At 39.9% G+C, this 22,183-nt stretch overlaps 1 protein-coding gene across 1 annotated transcript; it reads right to left on the minus strand.

Annotated features, from left to right (window-relative positions):
• Positions 1 to 802: 802 nt before the first annotated feature.
• On the minus strand, positions 803 to 4,103 carry LOC311095513 (uncharacterized protein). Its single transcript, XM_084134045.1, has 2 exons — positions 4,049 to 4,103; positions 803 to 2,312 (listed from the first exon to the last, which is right to left on the minus strand). The coding sequence occupies exon 2, from the start codon at positions 2,299 to 2,301 to the stop codon at positions 1,621 to 1,623; it is 681 nt and encodes a 226-aa protein (XP_083990171.1). The 5' UTR covers positions 2,302 to 2,312; positions 4,049 to 4,103; the 3' UTR covers positions 803 to 1,620.
• Positions 4,104 to 22,183: the final 18,080 nt, after the last annotated feature.

A 22,183-nucleotide genomic window follows, 5' to 3' on the forward strand; every position in this document is an offset into this window, starting at 1 on the left:
GCAATACAATATCGTCACTATCTATAGCAATGCTCTCCCACAAATATTAAGCTATTGTAACTGCCGTCGTTGGTATAAGTGGCAGTGGGTGGTAATAGACAAGAAATGTGCAGTTTTATACCATCTTGCCAATAACGTTTCTTTAGTCATTCGGCAGTTCTTGCAGACTGAACCACTGCAGGAAATCCACCCTTACATCCCCAAATCCCCAATCCTAAATCCTAAATGGCTAAATGACCAAATGCCCAATCCTAAATACCAAATTCATTTTCGACTTAGACTTTTAGTTTTCGTTTAAGACTTTTAGTTTTAGACTTTTAGTTTTCAATCTGACCCAATAATCCCTCCATACAAGCGATATCAGGTCCCTTAATGAATGTAGAATTGAAAGTATGGGAATAAGGATTTTTACATTTATCCTTAATAAATGTTTTATTAGGGGTAAATAGTTCTCACTTTAGATTAAGTCACACAAAAGTCAAGGCAAGGCAAGTTTATTAATATAGCACATTTCATACACTGGTTATTCAAAGTGATTTACATAAAAAGCATTTAAAAAGAATTATAAACGAATCCCAACAAGTGAATAGGAAATAAGAAGGTCATTGATTAAAATTGATTTAAAATGTAATTAAAAGAATAAAAAAGGACACATAGATGACCGTTAAACCTTAAATTTGCATCAATTCCCTTTATACATGAGCATTTATTTACTATGATTTAATAACTTAATGTTTTGATGAACATTAACAACTTTAATACATGGTTTAAAATACATCAGATAGGTGTATTTATCAAGTTATTAACAACGTATTAAAAAACATTAAGTCTTTACATATGAGCTAATATAACAAAAAAAATAATTAATTACAGTGACAATGAATGAAGAACTAACTAACGTGTATTTAGCCTCTTCATGTGTTAACGATACTATTAATAATAAACTATGAATTAACTGATGTGCTACCATGGAAGGGTGTAAGACACAAAGTAATGGATAAAAAACTTATGATGATCAAAAAGATGAATACAAAATTAATTAATAAAGATTAATATAATTATTTAATGCCGATTATTAACAGTAGGTTATTAATTATGCTGATACAGATAAAGCCCAAAAGTTTTACACAGAAAGCAAATAAAAAAACAAGCTTTTTATGAATTATGCATCAAACTACTTACTTTTATACTTTGTATGTACTGTAATTAAAGCAATGCTTGCAGCAGATATATAATAATTGCTTAAGACGTCAGAGGCATTTTCTTGTAGCCGGTGTTTAGGCAGGCGGCAGCGGGACTTCAGTCGGAGGGTCCGGCTTATTGGTAATCTTCAAATCCCGGCAGAACAACACCGGTTCTGATCCGAGACCCAGCTGGAACTGCCACACATACAGACGCTCGTTTGGCTTCAGCTCACATGATAGTTCCTCTTCCACCACAGTCTCTTCATTCCAGTTTTCCTTCTCAGCGTTCACACTTGAACCTCCATATTCTGCCGAAAAGGTGAACTGATACTTTGCAATTGATTCTGCAAGTCCTCCAGATGAGATCGTGGCTGACGCTGCTATCTTCCAGTTGTGTGTGATCTCGGACATCTTCTCCTTACTGTATCCAACCTTTTTAGTAACTTTCCTTTGTCCATGTTATTGGTGTGAGAGTTTTATTATGTGCAGTTTTAATGTTCACCCACTTGCCGAATGCGGGGCCGCTGGTTATGGACAGCCCGCCTGGCAGGAAGTTCAGAACATCGGGGTGAACGGAATAAACAGCAACACAGTTGTCATACTCGAAGTCCTTACCTTTGTAGTATTCAACTCCCCACTTCGAGGCTGGCTTGAGGAAGTAGTAGTGATATGGCAGACCCCAGTAATAGAGACCATCTCTGCAATTGGGATGCAGGGGAAATTCAGCAGAATGTGAGTCTTTACTCAGGTCTGCTGTTCTTCTGTAAGTGCCTTTTTCCTGGAAGATGATGTAAAACCAGCCAAAGGCTGCCAGATAGTGGTCTCCGCCCTGAAACTTGGGATGAAGGGTGTAGACTAAGGAACCAGTGTCTTCTGTCAGGTCACTGACTCTGCGGTAGTCATCACCCTTAATGATGTAAAACCAATCACTGTCACCAAAGTAATGGTCTCCATGTTGGCAGGAGGGGTGTAGAGCATGAATACTGAGGTCTGATCCTTCTTTGAAATTACTTGACCTCATATAGCAGCCGAGATCAGAGCGGATTATGAAATAGTTGGTCCTACATCCACAGAAATCAACACCTTTCATTTTGCGCTTGGGAATAATGCCTGCCATTTTGCCTTAACCTGCAACACAGGATAACAAATCAATCAATAAATAAATAAATGTTCAGATCGAATGGTTTGCTCTTAATCATCATTTTTTTATAGATGGTTTTGAGCTATTTTTCCCACACTCTTTAAATTAGTCAAGGTCACATGTGAAGATGCACTCCTGTAAACAGTGTAAATATAGTGTAGCGCAGCAGTATGTATGTAATAATTGTGATTTGCTGTTTTCTTTAGCACTTTTATGGACGCATGTGGGCAGCAATATATAATTTAAAATGTGACTTGCAAAATGACAATGCATTTCTGTATTTAAATTAAGGTTTCAAACCATATGCAATGTTTTGAGAAAAATGATAATTCAAATTCAATAATATAAATTACATTTGCTATTTCCAACACTGCTTTTAACATATATATATTTTAACATTTTAAAAGTTGCAAAATTCAAATGAAAATGCATTACAGAAATTATTAAATATGTTTAACATGTTCAAGCAAAAATAGCAAAATTATCATTTATAGGTTATTTATATTACAATTACACTCACAGTTAAGACACTTGCGATTACATTTTCATTATATATCCCGCAATGAATGTAGCAAAACTTAATGGAGACTTGAAAAAAAAAAAAAAAAAAAAAAAAAAACTGTAAAAAAAAAAATACTGATAGAGCAAGCAATAATCTGAGACAGTTTGTCTAAGATTATTTCTGTGAGTAAAATAAGCTGCTTCAAAGCATTTTCAATTCTCCATTCATTGCGGGATATTTAGCCTAATGAAAATGCAATCGCAAGTGTCTTAACTGTGACTGTAAATGCAATAAGGAAAAATAACACTTAAGTGATAATTTTGCAAAAATGTTTGCTTAAACATATTAAATAATTTCTGTAATACATTTTAATTTTGCAACTTATAAATCGTTAAAATATATGCTTAAATTATTTGGCAAAAGTAGTGTTGGAAATAGCAAAAAAATAAATAATATTAATGAAATTGAATAATCATTTTGCTCCAAACATGGTAGGCTATGGAAAATGTACATTTAAATACAGAAATGCATTGCCATTTTACATATTACATTTCAAATTTAATTTTGCTACGGGGTTAATGCAGAGAGTTCAGGAAGTGCCGTATGAGAAAATATAAGTGCTGTTGCCTTGGCTTTTGGCTTGCTTAGTTGGGGACATTTAATATTCAAAAATACTATTGATCTGCCTTACTTAAGGTGGACGATGATGCAATTTTCTTCTGGAAACAAACTTTGTTGTATTATTTTCCTGTTATCTTCGTAAAGCTGCTTTGAAACATTCTGTATTGTAAAAAGCGTTGTATAAATAAAGCTGACTTGACTTGTAGGCTGCTGTGCCTGTTAATGTTTGTAAATAACATTTCAACGAAAAGCTCATTTGTTTGTCTTTTCTACAGCACTTTATTTGTATTCAATATCGTCTTGTCCTTTTAATATAAGGAATGCAATCACTTCCCCAGAAATCCTTTTTCATCTGTACATTAAGAATGTCTGCCCTCCATACATATGTTAGATGCCCTGTCGACTCCTTGCTTACAAAGTTACACAACAAATACATATCTGTTTAAAAAATATGGTAACAAAATGGCATTTAATATTTCTGAGTACATTTTTTTTTTAATGAAATATGTCATGTAAAAATGGCCTATACCCACAAGCACATGAACACAAATACAGGTCTTCATATGAGCTCCTAATGCTCTTTATTAGAAACACACTCACCTGGACGCGTGTATCAGCACTGGATCTGACGGACAGCTTCAGTCTGAGAGAGAGATATCTGACTGCTGCCTTAAATACAACTCCAGAGAGGCAAACACACCCACGAGCCTCAAGGCAGAACAGTGGACTACATGCACAACTTATTCCAACTCGGGAGTTTCCGTATAGTTTTCTGCGCACCTACTCGAGAACACAGATTATTACTACATTATGGCTGTTGTGTTGCTATAAATTAAAAAAAACTCTCTCATAAAGAGACAGACATCAGTGCAACCTTGTTACCAGATATAGGCCTACTATCCATTATCAATCGCTTTTTTACACTGTAAGTAGCTGGTAAAATAAGAATCATTTGCGTTTCCATGCTTCCCTAGTTATTTTTTATCAATAAAGTTTTAAGCTACTTGTCCAGTCGGGCATGTAAAATTCACTTTCACACTCTTGCCCCTTCAAAAAAAAAAAAACTTGTCCCAGACAATCAAACAGGCGTTAATGTCAAGCCCTGAAATGCAAAGTTGAACCAAAGATAGCCGTTGTTAAATGTGTTGATCAAATTAAAGACTTACAGTGATAAAAATAATAGGTTAAGCTTATCATTTTACCTTCTCCTTTTTATCCATTTTTGGTCATGGGACAGACTTAAATAGTTGGAGGGTGAACGGTTGATATTGATATCATATAATAATCATTTAAAATGTTACAAAAGTTAAATAAAAACATTTTTGATTATTTATTTTATTACCCCTTAAAAAAAGGTTCCTCTGAAGGTGCAGGAACCAGACTGATCCACCAAACCAGAGACTGTGAAAGACAAGATCATCCAGAGACTCGGTGGTTCTGGACTCTGTGGTTCTGGACTCAGTGGTTCTGGACTCGTTGGTTCTGGACTCGTTGGTTCTGGACTCGTTGGTTCTGTTTATAATTAAATATAAATGAATGTTTCTGGTGTATGATGAAATGATGTAAAGTTGAATGAAACTGCTATCGTGGCTTCAATCTGGCAAGAGAAGTGCGGATCAGGTGTGTTTCCCTTACACTCGCTGCTTCACTACTATAGTAGGCTACGATGCATCGTTGAAGAAATCAACTGGATAGCCTCGACTGTTGCCCAATACCATATTGTCACAAACTGGTTGTTCAACCACGACGGTTAATGTGTCATGCAGGTGTTAGAATAATACGGACATGGAATCTGAGGACTATTTCTCATTTTTCTCAGTTATTTTGCTTTACTTCCAGATTCAATCATAGGCTTGTTCTTATGGTTCTTACTCACTAGAGCTCATGCACACTCTTCAAAAACTATGCTTTAAATCTCTTGACAAACTAAAAGACGTAAATTACATTTGTATGTATTCTAAATAAATGATATAGATTGACTCCCTGTGCCAATGCATTGATGAAGTCAACAGTTGGATGTGCCAAAACTTTCTTCAGTTAAACAAAGACAAAACTGAAGTCATTGCGTTTGGAAACAAAGATGAAGTTCTCAAGGTGAACGCATACCTTCACTCTAGGGGTCAAACAACTAAACATCAAGTCAGGAATCTTGGTGTGACACTAGAGTCAGACCTTAGTTTCAGTAGTCATGTCAATGCAATAACTAAATCAGCATACTATCATCTGAAAAATATTGCAAGAATTAGATGCTTTGTTTCCAGACAAGACTTAGAGAAACTTGTGCATGCTTTCATCACCAGCAGGGTGGATTACTGTAATGGACTCCTCACTGGCCTTCCCAAAAAGACCATAAGACAGTTGCAGCTCATACGGAACGCTGAGCAGAACCAGAACATATGAACACATCACACCAGTCCTCAGGTCTTTACACTGGCTCCCAGTTAGATTTAGGATTGATTTTAAAGTATTATTACTGGTATTTAAATCACTCAATGGCCTAGGACCTCAATACATTGCAGATATGCTCACTGAATATAAACCCAGCAGATCACTCAGATCATTAGGATCACGTCAGCTAGAAACACCAAGGGTTCACTCTAAGCATGGCGAGTCCGCTTTAGCTATTATGCTGGAACTGCTTCCAGAGGAGATCAGATGTGCTCCTACAGTCACATTCACATCCAGACTCAAAACACTTCTGTTTAGCTGTGCATTTACTGAATGAGCACTGTGCCACTGTTCGTCTGACTGATTGTACTGCCATTTATTTTATTCTTAATTCTAAACTGTTTTAATTATTCTTATTTCTTTTGTTATTTTAATTTCTTATATGTAAAGAACTTTGAATTACAATTGTGTATGAAATGTGCTATATAAATAAACTTGCCTTGCCTTGCATTATTAGATGTTGTACAGATGTTGTACAGTTTTTGTCTTATTGCTATACATTTTTTATATGTATTACTATATTGCCATACATGGTTCATGCATATATTTCAGAATATTGTAAATGTATTGTTTAAGATATCACTTTATATCCTCTAATATATTCACATATATTTTTGTTTCGTAAGGCACTCTTCCTTGTCTCCTATATTTTACGTGGATTGTTTGCAAGTGTTTTGACACTCTGCCTGGCATGACTACGATTCTGGATTTTCCAATAAAGGTGCACTTGGATCTTACTTAAGCCTCAGACGAATCCGTGACAAAAAATACAAGAGACAAGGGAGAGTGCTCAGACATGCAGTGTGACAATAACAAAACCTTGATGAGAAATGACAGAGAGAACATGGTATAAGTAGCGGGAGACAAACAATGTAATGACAAACAGGTGAATGCAATAATTCATGATGAGTCCGGGCAAAGGATTATGGGGACTGAAGTTCATGGCTGAGTGGCAAAGGTCAGAGAAGGAGTGCCCTCTAGTGGTCAACCTAGGCACACCAGCTAGTGACTGTGACAGACTGTTTATGGACAGGTTATGGAGTCACAGCATATTTCAGCTACGAGTGAAACGCAGGGCGGCGTCTGAAGTTAGAAGTTCCTCCGCTGAACATGACACAAGCTCCGGCATGAGATCCAGTGTCGTTACGGTGGAGACAGGACAACAGAGACTGGTCCATTACATTTGAATTATTTAGGGCCTGTTTGTTTTTTATTTAAGGGGCTACTGGAGGAGTTTTGAGATCTATAGTCTGATAGACTTGACCCTCCCTTCGCCAGCAATACATTTTTCTATGACCCTCCAAAATGATTGTGAAAAAAGGCATGACCCTCCCCGATAATTTATTGATTACTTCTGCACTGGTTTGTGCTTGACAAAGATGTTCAGATATCTCTATGCCTAGTAGACCTACACCAAACGTTCATTAAAAAGTGTCCTGTACAGGGCTGTACAGTGCGACATATATCTACCAAAAGATTGGTCTGTGCGATGAATAAATGTGCCACTGTAGCACGCATGCGATACAGTTTTCTAAACTCCGTTACTTGTGTTTGTTTTCAGACATGATAACAGTCGTTTTATACTTGTAGTAAAGCGATATCACAATTTTTGATCATGGATGATTTAATGTCTCCACGATCTGCTTTTGAAGAAATATGGTAGTATCGCGCTACAGCGCACATTCTATCAGCTGCAGTTCTGGCACCTCAGTCCCAATACTGTAAAACTCCACGTACATTCACATCACATGTTAATGCAGCGGTAGAGTTACACTCACAGGACACTGCACTTATTCGCAATCACAAAAGTTCATTATTTGCTCGTGCTTTAAAGCTTTGCCGGGTAAACATTTCATTGGTGTTCTGTTCTGGCATGATGCACTTTTTCTGAGTGCGTGCGCGCAAACTGTCAAACAGCGCCAAACTGGACTTGCGTCTGATTTTTGTTGGGTCAGACCCATCTGCTAGCCGAGACTGAGAGAGCTATGGAGCTACATGGAAAAATATGCACCAAACAAGCCACTTTGAAATTTTGCTGTTTTCATGAATACAAAAGTTGGGTGACCCTCCCCCTAGGCTAAAAAAGTTGGATGACCCTCCCCTCTACAAAGAATAAAAAGACATGACCCTCCCCTATTTTCCTCCGGTGGTCCATAAATACAGAACTGTCCCTTATAAATGTTTAATGTTTTACTTCTAATATTTGTTAAACAAGCTTAAATGTAGGCAATATGTATTCAAAACTATATAAAATATGTTATACTGTAAAATATGATCAAAAATAAAGGAATTATCATGCAAACCAGTGGTTGTGTGGAGCATTTTTTTTTTTTTTTTTAGTTTAGAGGATTAATCTGTAAACATTAATTCATGTATGAAGTAAAATATATACTGTATATATAAAAAATACTACTAAAGTAAAAATGAATCAACCCATTATGCTGGGTTAAATAAACTACCCAATTTGCTGGGTAAAATTAACCCAACATGTGTTCTGTCCTATATTTACCTAGCCCTTGGGTTGTTTTTAACCCAGTGTTATTTAGAGTGTATGCTGAAGAAGACTTGGCTTGGGAGCTCTGCTTCTCCATATTAGAACTCAGTTCCTCATTCTCCTTAATCTATTTACTGTGGCTTTAATTGATTTAAATATATTTTTGGACCTGTTCTTTTGAGGGGAAATTTGCATACTCTAGAAATATGGCCCTCTTTGCTCATTAGTAACATACTGGGAGATTATCAGGCATTATAAGGAGGTGGTCTCTCCACTATATCTCCAGTATCATGGTCTTCTTTTTTCTAATAGAAATCTGTTCTAATCTATGCTTTTTAACATTTATTACTGACACAGGATGCATTTTTTCCCCATTAGCATTATTGTTGTAAAACTGTGTCATATTAGTAATAATGTAACTATATTCAGAGAGGTGTCACAAACATTGTCACAGCAGAACGGGTGAATGTGTCACATTTGTAAATCAAAGCAGTCTTAAATCTGACATCATTCTGAGTAATATCAGGATTGCCACTGAAAGTCTTAAAGGGTTAGTTCACTCAAAAATGAAAATTCTGTCAGTAATTACGCACCCTCATGTTGTTCCAACCCTGTAAGACTTTCGTTCATCTTCGGAACACAAATTAAGATATTTTTTATGAAATCTGAGAGCTGGCTCACTCCTTCATAGGCTTCTAGGTAATCGAGATCTGTCATCCCAGAAAGGTTAGTAAAGACATCATTAAAATAGTCCAAGTGACTACAGTGACTCAACCTTAAGTTTATCAAGCGTCGAGAATACTTTTTGTGCGCAAAAATAAATAAATAACGACTTTATTCAACTATTAATTTTCTTCCGTGGGCCACTGAGTGAGATCATGAGAGCCATGTGCGAGAAACTGAGACGATCATTTGATGGGAAAGTGTGAACGGTAAGCCATTCATTTTGCAGCATTGGTAATGAATGAATGAATGAATAAATGAATAACTTTATTGGTCACTAGTCACAAGTACCAGCGAAATTCCGCCATCAACCTGTCCATACAAACATACATACAATATGACAAGGGGGTAGACAGGACAGGAAGACAGAGCATTTTAGGAAAGAATACAGCATAAACATGAGGAGAGGTGAGGAGAAAAAAAGGCCACCCCCAGACTACGCTCCTGTAAGGAGTCCAGTTTGGGGACAGTAAAAAACACCTCAGCAACATTTGCACATAATCAGTACACAACATGAACACACAAGACTTGCAACAGGGGAGGGTAGTGGGGGATGGAGGTAACCCAGCACAAGCAAGCAGCCATCCGGTTCCTGCAGCCATTCTTCGGCGCTGGTCGGACCCGCCTGCCAGACTGGTGGTATGTAGCGTCGAAGGCGAGGGATGGGGGTATGGGGTGGTGATTGCATATCTGTATATATGTAGTGCGTGTATGTGTAGGCCTGGAGAGCCGCTGCGTCTGGCATCCTAATGTAGCCTCAGTCCGCAGGATGTCATTGCGAAACACAGCAATTGTTATGGAGACAGCCTTGATCAGGTCCCAGACAGAGTCAACTATCAGCAGGTGTTTGTGGGGGATGGGGGAAGGAACGCAAGAGCGTCACGCTGCAGTGCTCCACCGGGGGAGTTGTAGTCCCAGCAGCAGCCTCGTCCAAGGCCAGTGCTGGTTGAGGGGGGCCGAAAGCAGATAAGATTGTGGTTGTTTGGTCTTGAGACGAGAAGCTGCATTCAATTTACACGGCTATTCTCCTGGCCCATTTTGGTCTCCGAAACGATCCATTTGCCTTTGCAAAGCTGTCAGCTTCTCCAAGATGTTATCCATATTTTGGTTCATAGTCACCAAAGTCACAGTCTGAGTGCTGACAGCTCTGCCCACTGCTTCAATCATGACGGGCAGCCTTATGGGGTTTTGGACAGCTGTCACCGTCTTCTTAATTCCTCGATAAACCAGGGCAATGCCTAATCCAAACAGCAGAAAACCTATTATCATGGTTCCAAATAGGTAGATATCTTCAATGTCCTCCACGGAAAGAGCCGCCAGACACACGACCCGCCACCTCTCCCACGCGTCAATCGTGTAGCCAGCTGCGAACGTTCCGGCAGGGCAGTCAGGTTCCCCCGAACCCAAGCTTCTCGTCGAGAAGATGGTGTCAATTGCGTTGAGAGACCAGTTGATCAAATCCATAATTTCTTAGTTTGGAGAGCAGTGCCGAGAGAGTCTCTCAAAGTACAAGTAGACTATACGAGACGAGAGGAGCAAAGCAGGGGAGATAAGGGAGAGGAGGGTAAGAAAATGCGACTGCCTTCGTTGAGAGCAAGAAGAAGAAGTGGTAAGGCACTTTTAAGTTTTCTCGTTGGTTCCCTTTCAATTCAGTCACGTTCGACGTAGTCGGACACACAGAGTGATTGGGATCACGCTTAGAGAGCCTGTCATCTTCAAGTATTGTAAAAACGAGCCAATGCACATTGGCGTGCGTGAACTGCATCACACGCTCCGCCCCGCAGAGCGGGTATAAATACGGAAGTGGATGCACACACCAGTTGTCTTTCGGTTCGGAGCCGATCGGGTTTCTGATGTCTCTGAAGAGTGTTGTGTTTACAACGAGCGAGTGTGTCTGTGTTCTACTGGAAGACTCTCCCAGTGCTGGTGTTTCTACAGCGAGTGCAGCGGTGATCGCGAGCTTCTGGCTCTCAGCTGCTGTTTTAACAGCATCAAATTTATGAGTTGTTGATGGTTGGTTAGAGGGCATAGAAGTGAGTGCTTCATTGTTTCAGTTCGCTGTTTCAGTGTTGCCGCGCTCATTCCCCTGTGTGCTATGGCACTGGTGCGGTAGGGCTCTGTCCCCCTCTGACGGTCACGATACCTGCATCACGTGTTTGGGCTTACAGCACACTGAATCAGCTCTCGTGGATGACTCATGTTCCCACTGAGGGAATATGGTCATCTCGGTGTTGAGATCGAGACTCGCCTTCGTTAAACGTGAAGGTGGAGTCCCCACTCCCATGCCCCGCTCTAGTGCTTCTTCTGGGCCAACTTCCCAGAAGAAAGCTGGGTCGCTGCATAAGTTGGGTGATCTGAGGAATACAGTGAGGAGTAATCCGCCCAGCAAAGCCCTGTGGATCCCTCACTCCTCCTTCACACCGCAACTGGTGGAGCTCCCCTATGAACGCGCTGGTCCCTCTGTAGTGGACCGACCAGCCGATTCATTCGGGGCCCCTGCAGAGGACAGGATATCCATCGCAGCATCGGAGGGAGAGCTGGGCGGATTGGAACCGCTACCTCATGGAAGGGGGATCCTTGTCTCCCCTCTCCGGGGCACAAAGGTCCTGCCTCGGCGGCCCGCTGCTGCCTCCACCTGTCCGCCTGGGGCAGCCACGTCAGCAGCCTCCACCTAGGCCTCAGCGTGGACCCGGCCGCAGACGGGGCACCCAGCCAGGCGCTGCCAAGCCAGGTGACCAGAGTCAGCGCAAGCGCTAAGAGCAGGCCACTCAGGGATTGAGGAGAGAGCTCTTGGAGAAGGTCACCAATCCACACCCTCCCCTCGGTGGAGGGCCGGGAGGAGTTCATTGTTTATGTGTGTGTCTGTTCCGCCGGGGGCTCTCAAAAAAGCGGCTCGGCTCACGAAAATGCAATGAGTTCCCACACTTGTTGGGTGCGGTTCGAGGACCCGGTCATGCCTTCTCACGCACTCTCTGCCGTCATGTAGAGACAGGTAAGTGTTGCACTACACACTCCCTTCGTGCCGCCTTCGGGCCTTCCGAGTCGGGTCCCTGTTCTATACCTCGCTGCCTCACCCGAGAGTATGTCTGTTGTACCCTTGGTACCCCTGGGCCGGTTCGTTGAAGCACTAAAAGGTGCTCCTGAACGATCCAGCCGGTTCCACCGTAGCAGAAGACTCGGCTAGGCGATTCAGTTCGCACGGCGTCCGCCCATGCTCAGTGCTATTCGTTACACTTCGGTGTCCATCCTACTGCCGAAGGATGCAATTGAGCCGTCCCTCCAGCCAATATGAAGACTGGCTTCTGTAGCCCGTACTTCATTGTACTCAAGTATGTGGTGAGTTACGACCATCTTGGACCTGTGTCTCTAAAAATCGGGCCATTTTCAAAGCTTTCGTTCAAGTTGCAAACACAGAAACGCATTTTCCATGCTCCGTCCCCGAGATTGGTCTGCAGCGTTTGACGTGAAGGACGCGTAATTTAGATCTCTACCTACCGCAACGCAGGTCATGCCTGTCTTCTTGTGTTCGAACAGTTGAAGTCTCAGTACAATTCCCTCCCTTCAAATGCTGCCGAAGGATAGTCCGACAATATGGGGCTAATGTTGAACAATGTTGAACGCCACAGCCAATCACGTCGAAGCGCTATAACATTTGCAGCCAATCAGAGAGCGCCATTCTTAACATTTTCTTATAATTTTCAACATTTGACCAATCAGAGTACAAGATTTTCTTATCATTTTCAACATTTGACCAATCGGATTACAAGGAAATGTCGACGGCACGTTTACGTTTATCACCGCTAGGTGAAGTCAGGAAGCTAGCCAAGTGTCAGTCAAGTTGCCGAACTGAGCCGAAGGTGTACGAAGTAAAGACATAATCCTCAGGGGCGTGTCAGAGGTCAAAAAGTTCAGTAGACGTTGAGCATCACTCTCACGGAAGTCAGACAGCATCATTTTAACGGCGGACCGCGAAACATATTTTTCTGTAACTTTTACTGTATTTTTGGACAACAGGTAAGAACACATAATGTAATATGTCGTGTGTGCTTTCTTTTTAAGAAATCATTTTTATTAATACAATTTTTGTCCAAAACGATTTAACCTGTTTTTACACCTACCTGCCAGCTGTACAGGGGCGACTGTAGTCTGCTTATTGGTCAGTTTCACCGTCTCAGGTGGGTTTAGTCACATGATCAAGTAAAATGGTGAAAGAACAATGTAACCTATGTGATCTCTCTTTCTTCTCTGGGCTCTGCTCTCGTATTCTCCTCTTCCTCTCTAATTGGGCTCTGCCATTATTGGTTAAAGGACACTCACTCTTGATCTTTTTCAACTGGCTATTGAAGCTACGTCTTTCATTCTGTATCTCTCAGGTAATATTCCACTTATGCACATTTAATTATACACGTATTATTAATTAAGTCATCATGCATCTGCTTTGTAGCCATTTCAAGTGTAACCTTCATTACTGTTAATAAATGCTTTATCTTACAAACTATGTGCATACTAGTTTTGATTTTAAGTCATTTTAAAAGGTTCCTGTTGAATTACAATATACTCACATTCTAGCAATACCTTTCCACACATTTTTCTATTCTAACTGTGCTTATTTCAATCTGTATAAATAGCAGAGGGTGGTCATACACAGAAGAAGATTAAGACAAAGAAAGAAAGCAGTTCCTTTAGTTATACAATGAAATATAGGAAGAATAGATATTTTCTCATTTACTAATTTTACATTTTTATATATTTTTTGCCAATGTGCTGTTACATTAAATTTGTCTTTTCGTTGAAATGTTTTGCCCTTTTTTAGTTTACCAAGCCACGATTTGGTGGGTCCCACATTGCTGCTGCAAAGCCAAATCTGAGTGTGGCTAGGAGACCGTCTCAGGTTGTTGACCAGCACAGCAGTGTCCAGTGCCCCTACACCAGCCCAGCACAGCAGTGTCCAGCGCCCCTACACCAGCCCAGCACAGCAGTGTCCAGCGCCCCTACACCAGCCCAGCACAGCAGTGTCCAGTGCCCCTACACCAGCCCAGCACAGCAGTGTCCAGTGCCCCTACACCAGCCCAGCACAGCAGTGTCCAGTGCCCCTACACCAGCCCAGCACAGCAGTGTCCAGTGCCCCTACACCAGCCCAGCACAGCAGTGTCCAGCGCCCCTACACCAGCCCAGCACAGCAGTGTCCAGCGCCCCTACACCAGCTCAGCACAGCAGTGTCCAGCGCCCCTACACCAGCTCAGCACAGCAGTGTCCAGCGCCCCTACACCAGCTCAGCACAGCAGTGTCCAGCGCCCCTACACCAGCCCAGCACAGCAGTGTCCAGCGCCCCTACACCAGCTCAGCACAGCAGTGTCCAGCGCCCCTACACCAGCTCAGCACAGCAGTGTCCAGCGCCCCTACACCAGCCCAGCACAGCAGTGTCCAGCGCCCCTACACCAGCCCAGCACAGCAGTGTCCAGCGCCCCTACACCAGCCCAGCACAGCAGTGTCCAGCGCCCCTACACCAGCTCAGCACAGCAGTGTCCAGCGCCCCTACACCAGCTCAGCACAGCAGTGTCCAGCGCCCCTACACCAGCCCAGCACAGCAGTGTCCAGCGCCCCTACACCAGCCCAGCACAGCAGTGTCCAGCGCCCCTACACCAAGCACCACTGTCTCTGTAAGTACCGTTAGTGGCATAATCCACGTTGTATTCTATGAAGACACATTCCACATCTGTGCATGTTTTAGAAACATTTGTATTCCAGGAAATCTTATCATAATGAAGTAAGAGCAATACTATACAGTACTATAGAATGTTTGAATGAAATAGATTATATATATATATATATATATATATATAGATTATATATTATATCAAATAAAAATAATTGAATTTGCATATTAACTGTCACAACTCACTAGAGTCACACAAAATAGTGCTAGCAGCTGACACAATTCTGAAAACTTTTGGAACAAATGTATACATTTTATTCTATTACCTTAAGTATGTATTTGACATCCAATATTTTCTGTTTTATGTGAGGGTAGTCTTGGATAGATAATGCGCTAATTAAATAAATGACCTGCTAGACTAAATGTTTTGTCTTTTTCCTTCACAAACTGCTCCTTCGGGGGCAATATTGCAATCTTCATCTGCAGTTCGACTGCATCGCTTGTGGTCGGAGACGTTGCCCCTAGAGGATCACAGGTGGATTGCCAGCAGGCTTTTTAAAATGGGGTGTAATAGCAATTTTCAGAAGTTAATAACAAACAGCATCAATGGTGTAAGAACTTTCAAGAGGCAAAATTGTTTTAAAGAGAAAAGGTTTATTTCAATGAGGATTCTTTTCACAAAAGCCGCAGCTACCCAGCTTTGAAACAGAATACCTGTAGACTCAATAAAGCATAGACATTTTATACAGTTTCTTGGCAAAAAAACTCCTCCTTCCAGGTTTCTTGTAAATTTCCAGAAAGATACCCCCTATCTTCAGCTAGTTCGGACTGGTTTCTACCCCCCGGTGCAGGTCACACTGTTCTTTGTCCCTGAGACACCCAAAGGCCTTCATCCATGACCTAAATTGCCTCCCGCTTCCCTAAGGAGAGGGCCTGGTGCTTCTTTTATTAGTTAAATAACCCTGTATTCTTCTAACCAAACTCTTTCTCGTGCTCAGGTATTTCACTATCTTCCCATCTATCTGTTTTATTGGCCTGCTCTTTCCTGTCCCCTCCTCAGCTGCTGGAAAACCTCACAGAAACATATGATTAAATGGAATTAACAGTTTGAAAACAAATGAATATAAGAAATACTGAATTTTTCCGTAACAGGGGCCCAAGGGAAAACCAGAGCTTCGAGACAACCTACAGCTCTGGTATTACCCACCACAGCCAGCACTTATATTAAATCAGGCTCCAGCTCCAGACAGATTTTTTTGCCATGCTCTGTTGCTGTGGATGCTGTACAAGCTGTGGAAGGTCAAGGTACTCTGTCCCAATTCTGCCTGCGGGCAGCATCAGCTGACAGGAGGCGTCTGCACAAAAGGGCTCGGCAGGTTTTGGACATCGACAGGATGTACAACATGGTCACAGAAACCCTCATCTGTACCAAGTGTAAAGCCTCGCATGTGTCCTGGAGTCAGACTGTCCTGCAACAGCTGGATCTGGGCCATCGCTCTGAGTTTCGGGTCATCCTCACGCGGAAGTAAGTACACTTTCATTCCACAGCCAGTTGATAGCCCGATATCACATATGTTTGCAAATACTTTACAAATCAAATATGTAAAATATATGAATGTGTGAATTTTGCTTTTCCTAAGGTATGCCTGTGATATGAGAGTCATTCGGCTCCTGGTCTAGGCAACAGTCCCACACGGGTCATTAAACAGCTGCGTGAGAACCACAGCGAGGAGTGGCTCCAGCGTCTGGCCCGGTACACCACCCAATGTGTGGACTTCCTCAAAGGACCCGGGGTTTCGCAAATAAAATTCTGCAAAAAGCTGCAAGTGGCTGCTCACCGTCTACAGCCAAGACATCCTGACAAGGCTGGATGAAATCCATGCAAGGAAAACATCCACGTATGGTTCAGTCTTGAAGATGGATTCCACTAAAAAGGTTAGCACTTGAGAGAAAGTGTTTACTGTTATATCATTATCAGAGCATGCGTATTATTCTACATGGTGTGATGTTTCATTACATTGCATGCTTCCTGTCATCTACTGCAGATCACTAAGAAGCTGGCTGGGACGGCGAGGGGAACAGGACTCTGGCTTACTTCTGTTGGCAATGAGTTTGGTCAGGTACTCATAAGTGTGCTGACAGCGCAGGAAGGAGCGGGACTGGACATGATGGTAGATGGTCTGGTGAAAAGGTACCAGCAGGCTAGTGTGGATCCACCTGCTGTTTTGTACGTGGACTGTGGCTGCTGCACTGATGTGGGTGAGACCAAGCTCAAGACCAGATTCAGAGGTTGGCCTGATCTCATGATCCGCTTGGACATCTGGCATTTTATGCGCAGGATTGCCATGGGGTGTAACACTGATGCCCATCAGCTGTATCCCATCTTCATGTCACGGCTGTCAGCGTGCATTTTTGAGTGGGATGCGGCTGATGTTTCTTTGCTTCGCAAAGCAAAGAGAGAGCTGTTAGTATCCCAGGGTTGGCCTGTGCTGTCAGATGAAGATGTCATCAAGCATCTTACCAGGGAGGATCTGCCACTCCATTGCCGGAGGAGGACCTGTGGAGAGGAGACTACCATCCTTCTCCTTGAGCGGCTGCTTACAGAACTCCTGAGCAGCAAGGGCAAAGACTCCCTGGGTGTTTCTCTCCTGGACCGAGAAAGGATGGAGCACATCTGGAATGTCCAGAAGAAGCATGTGAAATGCATTTAAGACCCCCCTGGTGTTGTGCTCTATATAGAGACGGGGAGCTTAAGCCCCTGGGGTCGGCGGTATCGCCGGCGATACCAGCTCGCTTTTTTTCTTATCAGTTCAAAAGAGATTCAAAAATACTCTGTTGACTTTGATTTTACAAACAAATTTCACACATCAATCGATCCTGTTAAGTGTGTATTATTTTTGTGTATACTCACAATAAAAACAAAGTGTTGTGCTTTTTGAAAAAATAAAGAAAAATAAACATGATGCGAGTTCTGCCTACTCTGTGTCAGTGAAGTCAATTCTGAAACGCGTCCGAAAATGAACTGTAACTCTGTAACTGCATACAGACACACAGGCATGAAGCTTGAATTCTCTTCTTTTAAATGAAGTAATTTTTATAAAAAAAACAAATATTCACAGTTTATGTAATATGTATGAAAAGAGAGAGATGTCAGTCGTTCTCATCTAAGGTCATTATGTTTTAATGTGACTCCGCCCACGGAGAGCGCGCACTATTCAAACGCAAATGTTTTGTTGTTAAAAATAAAGTCATCAACTAAGATGTTATAGTGTTTGTTAATATGATAAAATGTATACTTTAGTTTTTACAAAGAAAGATTACACTGGAAAATTGTTGTTGTTAAAATTTTAATTGTTGTAATTGTATAACCTTTTTAATAAAATAGCATATATATATATATATATATATATATATATATATATATATATATATATATATATATATATATATATATACACAAGGATAGATGTAAATAAACTCTTAAAAGGTCAATATAAGCCTTCTCTTTAAATAATTTTTATTGTGTTTTATTAGTGACACATTTGAGTAGAGAATATATTCCAAAACTTTCTGAAAATACAGTATGAGAACAATTAACTGCACAATTACTAGAAATGTTTACCTTGGATATTATGCAATTTGCAAGCACAATTTGTGAAAAAACAACAACAACTGTGTTTCCAACTGTGAACCAATTATATATATATATTGTTGTGTGAAACATGCAATTGATTCTGTTATGACTTATATAAACAGGCTTATATTGGCTATAATAATGCCCGTATGTAAAGGAAAACACTGTAATAGATTTCTTATAAGGGAAATCGGTAACACTTTAGAATACTGTTCCTTCATTAATGAATAACTACACGGGAACAAACGAGTAACGTATTATTAACATTCTAGTAACTACTATTAACTAACAAGAAACTCTGATTAACAAATTAGTAAGTAATAGTGCTCAGATGAATGTAGTAGTTCACTATTAGCTAATCAATAACTACTATTTTTTTCATACCTCCCAGAGAACTACTATCTACAGGTTCATAATTAACATGAATAATGTAATGGTAATGGTAACCCACTAGTAATGACTCAAGTATTATTACATCATTCTAAAGGAACTACTAATTATTTGGATCAGTATCTAAAGTGAAAAACATGATAACTACCTAATATTGACTGAAGTCATTGTAAGCTTTTGAGATTTTTGTAAGATTTTGAATATCAATTCCTTCCAATGGATTTGGTAACACTTTAGTCATTACTAGTGTGTTCCCATGATCTTCACTTTAGATACTGATCCAAATAATTAGTAGTTCCTTTTAAATGATGTAGTAATACTTGAGTCATTACTAGTGGGTTACGTTACCTTTTATTATAAATTATGCATTATTCATGTTAATTATGAACCTGTAGATAGTAGTTCTCTGGGAGGTATGAAAAAAATAGTAGTTATTGATTAGCTAATAGTGAACTACTACATTCATCTGAGCGCTATTACTTACTAATTCGTTAATCAGAGTTTCTTGTTAGTTAATAGTAGTTACTAGAATGTTAATAATGCGTTACTCGTTTGTTCCTGTGTAGTTATTCATTAATGAAGGAACAGTATTCTAAAGTGTTACCGGGAAATCTGTATGTAAAGGAAAACACTGTAATAGATTTCTTATAAGGGAAATCTTTTATTGGTTAATAGAAAAGACACTGAGAAATGTTTTTATTTAAAATTGTTTTATTGGTTTATAGAAAAGACACTGAGACATGTTTTATAAAATTGTTTTATTGATAAATTTGATTGGTTAAAGAAAAAAGACAATGTAAACCATTTGTGGAAAAATCATTTATTGAAGTAATACAATACTGAAATGACTGAAATGTATACTGTGTGTTAAGCATTTATTAAAGGAAGAAATAGGATAGATAGAAATAATAATATGTATTAGAAAGCATGTATTCAATGAGAAAAAGTATTACCTGGTTGTTGTGTTCTAGACCAAGAGGAGAAGACGGCAGAGGGTCCGAGCTCATAAGAGGAAAACAAGGCAAAGGAAGGCGTATTTTATGGAAGTTGTAAAAAGACTGAAGGAGTTGACAATAGTTCCAGATCTGGGATTGGATAAATTGTCTATATGTGATTGAATATGTAATGAAGGGGTGTGATGAAATGAATTATAAAAAAGTACAGTGAGACATATGAGAGGGAGATGCTGTGAAGGAAGACAGCCTCTCCCTTGTTTGATGGTCCAAGCCTGCCACCTGCTGACGAAGCTTGTGAACTGACAACTTTTGAACTTTATATTGATTTTTGATATTGTATGTAAAACAATTGTTATAGGAAAAATAAAATACTAATAATTGATATAAAAAGAACCAACTTGCCACAAGTCTCTGCTTTATAAAAGAGTTGAGCTGAACTAAACCACGGAGAAGTCTTTCGTCTGAATTGTGAGTATGGACATTTAAATACTTATTATTTAGAACGAATTTGACTTACTTTACCTTAACCTGAGAATAATTAAAATAAGGTAGAAGGTGTGAATATTTAATAACCATAGAGAGAATTAAATTGAACACCATAAAACAATATATATATATATATATATATATATATATATATATTGTCCTTGCATTCTTTCTTGTAGCTCAGTGACACACCTGAATGAAAGGCTCATTAAGTATGCAGCCCCATTATGCAGGGCATTGTATTCTCAGGTGTGAACTACTCTATATGCATGATGGTGTTGGATCGCTGACGTCCACTCGCATATTGCCTTAACAAACAAAAAGTGTCTTGCAAAATTTAAATCAATGTATTGTTTTATGTGAATGATTAGGAAGGACGATTTTCACATCATTTTGAAGAAAAAACTCTAGGCGACAAAATGCATTATTCAAAAGTCTTATTGACACATATTTAGTATGTGTTTTGTGGCCTTATTTCAGAAACTTTCATTTTTAGTTTTTTCAATAACCATGCATAAACATTATTCTCTCAAAAATACAAACATGTACATATATGTTGCTCACATATTATGGTAGCCCTGTTTGTGCTAAATAGAGTGTAATTACACCTTTGCCATTAATATGTTTATAAGCAACTGAATAAAGCACAAATGTCAGGGCATGTCAGAACATTTTAAAGGACCCCAAAAACACCTTAGACCCCAGAGGGTTAACCAAGGGAGGCGTGCTTCTGAAGACATACAGATGTGCCAGAGGCTCTCTCGAGCCCTGAACCGTTTCATCCCAGGTATGTCTTTGTCACACACACTGTGCATGTGTAAAGAAAGAGCATTACGTCTCTTACGGCATCGACTGCCATACATCACCCGTTCCTTGTCCCGGTCGTCCAGGTTCTGCCAAAGAGCGATTATGGTGTTGGCTTCTGGTTGGTCAGGCTGAGGGCTGTGTGGGCCCGGAGATCCACCAGATATTCTGCCAGCTGGTCCACATGTTGATAACCGGGACATTTTGGTAGTCAACAGCCTATTAAAAAACACAAACACGCAACACAATTATTACATCACATCTGTCTAATGCATAATTCCATAACTGATTGTGTTGTTTTGCTGTTTATCACCGTAAAGCTTCTTTAACACAATCTGTATAGTACAAAGCAGAGAGCGCCATTCTTGGCATTTTCTTAACATGTTCTTTACAAAGCACCAAAGAAATAAAGATGACTTGACTTGATGTGTATTTGCAGCTTACAAATTAATTTAGGTTGTACTTAAAATTTAAAATATGTGGAAAGTCTGGATTTAAAGCACTGGATGTTAATTCAAAACCTTTAATTATGGCGGGAAAAACATTAAATGAAATGCAATACAATGATGATTGACAGAAAATGATGAAAATAATTACATATCATATGTAATAGTGTATTGTGACCAACTCATGGAAAAAAATATTAAGCATATCAGCGATCTTTCAAAGGGTGAATAACATCAATAATGAAAAGGTTAAGGGTAGGATTAGTTTAGTGTGACAAACCCAGTTGTTAATTAACCCTCAGACGGTCTTCGTTTCAGAGTCACATCAGTCAGAAGTGACTGGAGGCCTAAAAATGAAACTTCCTCCATCCCAGTAAACCCAATGCAATTTATTTTTGTACTATAATATTTATTCTTTTTAATTTTGTATTTTGAGATCATTTTATTTAATTTATTAATATTTATGCAATATTTATGTTCTATTTTTGCAATTGAAATTAATAATAAAAAAATATATAAATATATGTATTTTTTAATTTTTTATTTATGTAGTATTTTGGTTTAATATAGAGTCTAGGCCTTCAAAAAAAAAAGTGTTTGAAGCAGATTAGCACCATCTGGTGAGAACCATCTGGTGAGAAAGCGTAGAACCATGGTGTAACCACTAGATGGCATCTACAGTTCTCTATGGAGAGGCA

Source organism: Abramis brama, assembly GCF_963993115.1.
Source record: "Abramis brama genome assembly, chromosome: 13".
In the NCBI taxonomy this organism is placed as follows: domain Eukaryota; kingdom Metazoa; phylum Chordata; class Actinopteri; order Cypriniformes; family Leuciscidae; genus Abramis; species Abramis brama.